Source organism: Hipposideros armiger, unplaced genomic scaffold (assembly GCF_001890085.2).
Source record: "Hipposideros armiger isolate ML-2016 unplaced genomic scaffold, ASM189008v1 scaffold_380, whole genome shotgun sequence".
NCBI classification, from domain to species: Eukaryota; Metazoa; Chordata; class Mammalia; order Chiroptera; family Hipposideridae; genus Hipposideros; species Hipposideros armiger.
In genome coordinates, this window is record NW_017731730.1 from 1,659,040 (window position 1) to 1,666,719 (window position 7,680).

General features: G+C 43.7%; 1 protein-coding gene across 1 annotated transcript in view; it reads left to right on the forward strand.

Moving 5' to 3' along the window:
• ENTPD3 (ectonucleoside triphosphate diphosphohydrolase 3) overlaps positions 1 to 7,674 on the forward strand; it is a 36,209-nt gene extending 28,535 nt beyond the window's left edge. Inside the window, exons 6-9 of the mRNA XM_019662729.1 lie at positions 3,560 to 3,684; positions 3,856 to 3,966; positions 4,393 to 4,530; positions 7,024 to 7,674. Coding sequence (XP_019518274.1) covers positions 3,560 to 3,684; positions 3,856 to 3,966; positions 4,393 to 4,530; positions 7,024 to 7,260 — 611 coding nt within the window. The 3' untranslated portion in view covers positions 7,261 to 7,674. The remainder of the gene's footprint in view (positions 1 to 3,559; positions 3,685 to 3,855; positions 3,967 to 4,392; positions 4,531 to 7,023) is intronic.
• Positions 7,675 to 7,680: the final 6 nt, after the last annotated feature.

Consider the following 7,680-nt stretch of genomic DNA (forward strand, 5'->3'; position numbering starts at 1 on the left):
TCCACAGGTGGAAAATAGCAGCATAGCCTGGTCTCTTGGCTACATGCTCAGCCTGACCAACCAGATCCCAGCCGAAGTTCCCCTGATCCGCCTGCCCATGAAGCCACCTACCTTCATTGGCACTGTCGCCTTCTTCGCGGGAATGGCCTTGCTGTGTCTGGCGTTTCTGGTGTACCTGTGTGTGTCATCCAGGAATCAGAGGCGCTCCCGGCATACCTTGGACCACACAGTGGATTCTGACTAAGCCTTGCAAAGCAGCTCCTGGAGCCTGAGGGGTGTCTAGGTCCCACCTGGGTGGCGCTAGACGATGCAAGCAAAACGTCCATCTTCGGGAAACACAGCTAAAGTCAAATACCTACGTTGTGTGCCTCAGATACTGATTTATGCCAAAGCCCCTCTCGGGGAGTCCCTCGGCTCTTCTGTGCACACTGCTCCTCCAGAGACCCCACCACCCACTTGCTGACCTCTTGGGGAACAGAGGAGAGACGGGCCATCAAGGTGAGGCTCTTTAATCCAAATATCCCAGAGGAAGAGGAAGCTGAGACTATGACAGTTTAGTATTGAAGAGTTGACCTCAGGGCTCAGTTTGCATTTTTCCTCCCTCTGAAATGCCCTACTCTCCCTGGAAAGTTTGGAAGCTGGCGGATGCCCATTAAGCATTTGGTCCCATCGGATGTCTCATTTATGGCTTCCTCCCATTGGTCCTTAACTTTAAGACTTTCCTTTAGCAATCCCATAGCCACTGAGCTCCTTCAGATTGGTAGAAGACAGTATTTGGGGGAGAAGACCCCTTTACCCCCAAGGACAGTAGCCACAGTAGGCCTCTGTCATGCAGGCAGAATCAGGACAGAGATACACAGAAAGTCTCCCAAAAAACTGCTGGTCACTCCCCAAATAGATTCCCGCTCAGGGCTCTGGTCATTAGACCGCAGCCAGTGGTACCATCGCTGTCACCTCCCTTTCACCTTGCTCTTGTCCTCTTATAAAACATTTACTCTTAGCAAGGCTGTTGTGGTCTAGATCTTTTGGCCTTTGCTAGGATTTTGCTTAGGGCTGTCTTTCCATTGTTAGCATGGTGTGTACATGCTGCTCACCATTCCCACAGGTATACTTAATGCTGTCGCAAGACATCCTGTTCTACGATCTGCTTACCAGGTACTTTCCTAGGTCGTAGGCCTCTCCGCATAGTAGCCATAGTTCTTGACTTTGAGGAAAGAAAAGGAAGCTTCAGGGACATTTAACTCCAAAGTGGGATGAGAAAGAACTCCAGCAAGTCCAATGGCTGTACACTAAAAATCAACATTATTTCAGAGTTTGTTCGCTGAATACAGAATAAAGGACTCTTATTTTATTTTGACTTGTAGTGTGGTGTTTGTTACCTTGCACGTGGTACTCTTTCTCCTCAGGACCCAAGGTGGTATTTATGAAAGGAAATTAAGAGCATCTTCTTGAGAAAACTTTCCTACCAAATTAGGAAAATCATGCATGAATATCACCTTTATTCCAGAGAGTTCTAAGGGCTTCACTTTGATAAACTTTTGGCTCCTGGGGAGAATTGAGTTGAACATTTCTTTACCTTATTTTACATTCAAAGCTTCTGCGAGACCAAACCCTGCCCTTCAGATCTTGATTCCCACCCAAAATAGCTGCTCCCATCCCCAAATCCACCTTTGCTCACACAGTTCTCCCTCCCTAGACTGTGGGTCATCCACCAATCTATCAAAATAATGCATCTTTCTTTCTGAAGGCCCAGTTCTAGCTCTACTTCCACAAAGCTTTTCTTAAACACACCAACACACACACACACACACACACACACACACACACTATGGTCTATCTCCTGGACCACCTTCTAAAAACTAATTACATCATAACTTCTTATATCGTTATTTATTTTTGTGAGTGCCTATGGCTTGTTTCTAAAAATAGGCCACTTAAGGACAACGCCTGTCATTCATCTCTCACTCGCTCATTCAACAGACATCTAAGAAACACCTACGGGCTTAACACCTTGCCGGGTGTGATCTTGGTTTTGGTTGAGTGCTATGCGTGCATTATATATACTCAACGTATTTGTTGATTGATGTTGTTTCCATAAATGACTGAGGGGTGGACAATAAATTATAGAGATACCAGATAAAAATAGCATCTAAATCACCAAGAGTCTGCAAGGAAAAAAAAGGATATGTCTGTGCAGGAAAGAAGGCCAAAGCCCATGAAGCAAGTCGTAGTCAGCGTTTCTAGCCCATTGGGAATTTGAAAGAAGCTGTGAAATACCTGGGGTCTTCTGACATAGATATCAAAGAATTCTTAACGGATGGACCATCATGAAATCTACAGGCCGAGTGACATATCTAGTACTACTGCGGTGGGCAGATGTCTAAGGTGGTCCCCAACACCTTCATCCTCTGTGTTACTCCCCGGATTATGCTCTTCCATGGCACAGGCGATTTGCAGATGTAATTACTAATCACTTGACCTTAAAATGGAGAGATTATCTAGGTAGGCCTATCTCATCACATAAGCTCTTTAAAGGCAGAGCATTTTCTCCAGAATAGGAAGTCATATTCAAAGCATGAGAAGGATTTGACTGTTCCCAGTTTGAAGGTGGAGAAGGCCAGGTGGAACGGGCCTGAGAGCATTTCCTAGGAACTAAAAGCAACGCCTGGCTGACAGCCAGCAGGAAACAGGGACCTCAGTCCTACAGCTGCAAGGAATTGGGCTCAGCCAACAACCTGAATGGATTTGGAAAGCAGACCTTCCCAGAGCTTCCAGATAAGAGCTTGACCCAGTTAACACATTGATTTCAGCCTTGTGAGGCCCTGAGCAGAGAACCCAGGTGAGCCCACCTGGACTCTGATGTATAAAACTTCAAGGCAATAAATGGGTGTTATTGTAGGCCACTAACTTTGTGCCACTAAAGTAAACATTTTTGAAGATGGAGATTGTGAGTTGAGATTCTAGCCTGGTTGAGTCTAAAACCCACTATGTCCATCATATTTCCAGAGAAAGGCAGTATCGTGGCTGTATGGAGTTTGGCTTTATAATTTTGTAGTCCAACATATCCATTCACATACAGTCACTTGATTCATGACAGATGTCACGTCAGAGCAGTGGGAAAAAATGTGGGGCAATTTGTTTTCCATAAGGAGGAAAAAGGAAATTCGGCCTCTTCTTCATACCATTTTCAAAAATCATTTCCAGGCAAGTTAAAGACCTCCATGTGAATGATAAACCTATCAAGGTTCTGGAACAGAACGTAGAAGAAAAATTGTGAGGTGTTGAATAGGGAAAGGGTTTCTTAAACACCACAAAAAGCATTAACCATAAGAGAATAGTTGATACACTTCATTACATTAAAATTAAGAGCTCCTGTTCATCAAAAAACACCATTAAAAGACTGAAAAGACAAGCCAAAGAATGGAAGAAGGTATTTGCAACATATGTGACTGATTAAGGACCAGTTTCCAAATTACATGAAGAATTCCTACAAATCAGTGAGAAAAAGGCAGCTGATCCAATTTTTCTAAATAGGCAAAAGGCGGGCCGGCNCTTGAAGGAACTGGGGACCCATCGCTGTGTAGGGAAAAGGTGGCTTCCCTTTTTACCTTCAAATCTTGCCCTAACCGAGAAGTCTGCTGCTTTGATGGGATTTATCAGCCGAAAGATAAAGGGCCATTTGTGGTAAGAGCAAAAACCAGTGACAGAGTCCCCTTTTCCCCATTGGATGTTTATTCCTCGCCTTTCTGTTTCTCTTCTGCTGACCAGTTTCTCACTCTCTGATTCCCTACCCTGAAGCCTCCGTGTTATGTCCCATTCTGAGAATGGGTTTCCTTGTATACTGCTCCCTTACAGGCTTTCGCAGGATTCTACTACACAGCCACTGCTTTAAACCTTTCCGGGAGCTTTCCCCTGAACACCTTCAGCGCCAACACCTGGAATTTCTGCTCGCAGAGTTGGAGTCAGGTCAGTGTTTAGAGAGAAAGGATCAATATCAGTACAAAACAGAGTGTGTTCCGTTTGTGTGTATGTGTGTACGTTCTGAATTTGGCCTTTATGCTATTCTGCTTTCACCCCCATAACAATGGGGGGCGTAAGGGAGCCCACCTCCTATCCCCATTATGGATTAACAGTTCTAACCACAGGCACAGTGGTTAGAACAGTGTTTGGCACATAATAAGCATTTTATAGACTTAGAGATTCTTCTTATGTGATGCTCTATGGGGTTATTTTCAACATTATATTATTGTATTATTCTATAGTAATTTTATTATGAAATTCTGGATGATGGGATTCTTTAAATAGGACTGTTGACCTAAGGTGTTCCGAAATGTGCATTTCAAAACATGCTCGCCCGGCCTGCCTCTTACCTGTTTTGAATTTCCTTTTCAGCTCCCAATGCTGCTTCCCCATTTTGAGGAGGTGTATGCCCGCTCCTACTGCTTTTCCGCCCACTATATCTACCACTTACTCGTAGGTGGGTACAAATTCACCGAGGAGACCTGGCCCCAAATACATTTTAAAAAAGAAGTAAGTCAGAGTACAAATTGTTTTCTTTTTTTTCCTCTCAAAATAGAGGTTGTGTGTGTATGTGTGTGTGTGCGCGTGCGCGCGTGAAAGAAATGTAGAAGCTTAAAGGGTGTTGATGATTTAAACTTGCTGAATTGAAGCCGATCCCTTGCGAGCTTCCTGGGAAGAGATGATGGAGAATGCGGAAGAGGCGTTCACCTCAGACCCCTCCATGTGAGTGAAGATTGGAAGCCAAGACCCTGTGGGCTCTGAGCTCCACAAGGACAGGGCTGGTTTTGTCATCCTCGTATTCCTAGCATTCAGCCCAGGGGTGAGCCCCTGGGAGATGTTTAGTAAATGTCTGTTGAGTGAATAAATAAATATGTTAAGGATTTGAGACTTCTCATCCTAAAAAGAAGCTTCAAATACAATCATTTTTAAAAAGAGGATAGTAAGTAATTGCCTTCCATTTTACACAGATCTCAGTAAGATACAGGCTTCAGAGTATGGAAGATTCAATTAGAAGCAGCATTACATGAGAGTTTTTTCTTGGAATGAGCCTGAGGCACTGTATTTACGGTCAAGCGTCCAGAATGGTCCGAAGCTGGATTCACAGCTGTCACTAGGTGACTGTTTGGTGAAGGGGTACCTGGACATTGCTTCCAGACAGGACTCGGCCTTGTTGAATTCATCCAGCACTATGTTCCCTGGGTTCTGGGAGGGTTTTCTCGTTTCAGAAATAGCTGGTGTAAAGCCTGAAGTATGTCTGGAGTCAGTGTGTTCACTATTAGCTTTGGCAATAATTAGATTCACCCAATCACCATCTGACATGAGGCCTGTGACTGTCTACTTTTACATAAATAAAATTAAATCATCTACACAAAATAAGGATGTCTGGAGGCCTCTAAGGACTGTTGGTGGCATGTACTCTCTAAGCTTTGCTTCTAATGAATCTAATTATAAGAAAGCACATTATGAGACTGGAGAATGGCTTTCCATGGAATACCAGCTTGGATGGATACGGAATTCTAGGTTTCATGTTCCTTTCCTTTATTCCTAACGAATTTTATATCCAGCCAAATTTGCATTCAAATGTGATGGCACAAAAGATTTCATAAGATTTGCCAAACAAAGACTTACATCAAAAATATTTTTGGAGGAGGTCATGAAATAAGAGAAATAAATCCAGGAGATGTTAAAAAAATATAGGAAATAATGTTGCGGCTTAAAGATTATATTAAAAAAGAAAGCTAACACAAAGAGAAGAATTCATCTATAACAACCCAGAATTCAAGTGTAGTTAATTTCTAATATGAAGGGGGTAGGGTAGAAGGCCATAGGCTATCGGGACATAAGAGTGGCCTAAAATGCTCATTTTGTAAAGGGAAACATATATGATTTTAAGGTGAGAAAGTAAAACAAATAAACATAAGAAAATAACACTAATTGAAAATTTAAAACTAAGATATTAGGAAGAAGTCCAAATACATAAATAATCACAATAATCACAAATGGACTCAACCTACCTGTTAAAAGACAGGCATTGTCAGACTGAATTTTTTTTTAAATGAAGGATATGTTGTTTATAAGAGAAACACTTTAAAGAAACACTTAGGCTTTATGCATAAGAGCCTGGAAAGATTGAAAGTTAAAAGCAAATTTTTAACTTATCAGGCAAACATCACCCAAAAGAAAAGTGGTGTAGCTATTTAATATGTGACAAAATCATCTTTAAGATAAAGAGCATCATTCAAAATAGAGAGGATTATGACATAATCTTGCAAAGGTCAGTTCATTATGAAAATTGCAAATTTGAAACTTTTGTCCATCTAAAAACATGGAAACAGGGCGGCCGGTTGGCTCGGGTGGTTAGAACGCAGGCTCATGGTGCCAAGGTTGCTAGTTCGACTCCCACATGGGCCGCAGGGCTGCGCCCTCCACAACTAGACTGGGGACAGCTACTTGACTTGGAGCTGATGGGTCCTGGAGAAGTACACTGTTCCCCAATAAAATTTCTTTTAAAATAAATAAATAAATAAATAAATAAATAAATAAATAAATAAATAAAAACATGTAAACAAAAACTGATGGATCAACCAGAAGAAATTGACAAAGTCTGTTTCCCATTTGGACTGAGCCTCTTCTCTTAGAAACTGGATTCAGTAAAGCATTCATTCCCCTCCTTAGTCACAGACACTTCTGTGCCGAAAATAGAAAGACTTGCACAGTTATTAACTATGTCCTCTTCATACTTGGCTGTGAAGAGGTTGTGAGGATTCGTTCTTCTGACTTTAATCTGCCATCCTGGAGGGAGAGCCCTCCAGCCTTTGGGGTCCCAATGACCTGGAGTCTAGCCCAGTCTCTGCAATGTCTGAACCTGGGCAAGTCCCGTTGAACTCCTTTGGGCACAGTTTCCTGTGGGTGTTTCATGAGAGTGACAGTGGTGTGACCCGGGCATATAACTGACACCTCGACCCCTGTCCCAAGAGCTGAGCCATCTCCTCTGCTCCACAGGTGGAAAATAGCAGCATAGCCTGGTCTCTTGGCTACATGCTCAGCCTGACCAACCAGATCCCAGCCGAAGTTCCCCTGATCCGCCTGCCCATGAAGCCACCTACCTTCATTGGCACCGTCGCCTTCTTCGCGGGAATGGCCTTGCTGTGTCTGGCGTTTCTGGTGTACCTGTGTGTGTCATCCAGGAATCAGAGGCGCTCCCGGCATACCTTGGACCACACAGTGGATTCTGACTAAGCCTTGCAAAGCAGCTCCTGGAGCCTGAGGGGTGTCTAGGTCCCACCTGGGTGGCGCTAGACGATGCAAGCAAAACGTCCATCTTCGGGAAACACAGCTAAAGTCAAATACCTACGTTGTGTGCCTCAGATACTGATTTATGCCAAAGCCCCTCTCGGGGAGTCCCTCGGCTCTTCTGTGCACACTGCTCCTCCAGAGACCCCACCACCCACTTGCTGACCTCTTGGGGAACAGAGGAGAGACGGGCCATCAAGGTGAGGCTCTTTAATCCAAATATCCCAGAGGAAGAGGAAGCTGAGACTATGACAGTTTAGTATTGAAGAGTTGACCTCAGGGCTCAGTTTGCATTTTTCCTCCCTCTGAAATGCCCTACTCTCCCTGGAAAGTTTGGAAGCTGGCGGATGCCCATTAAGCATTTGG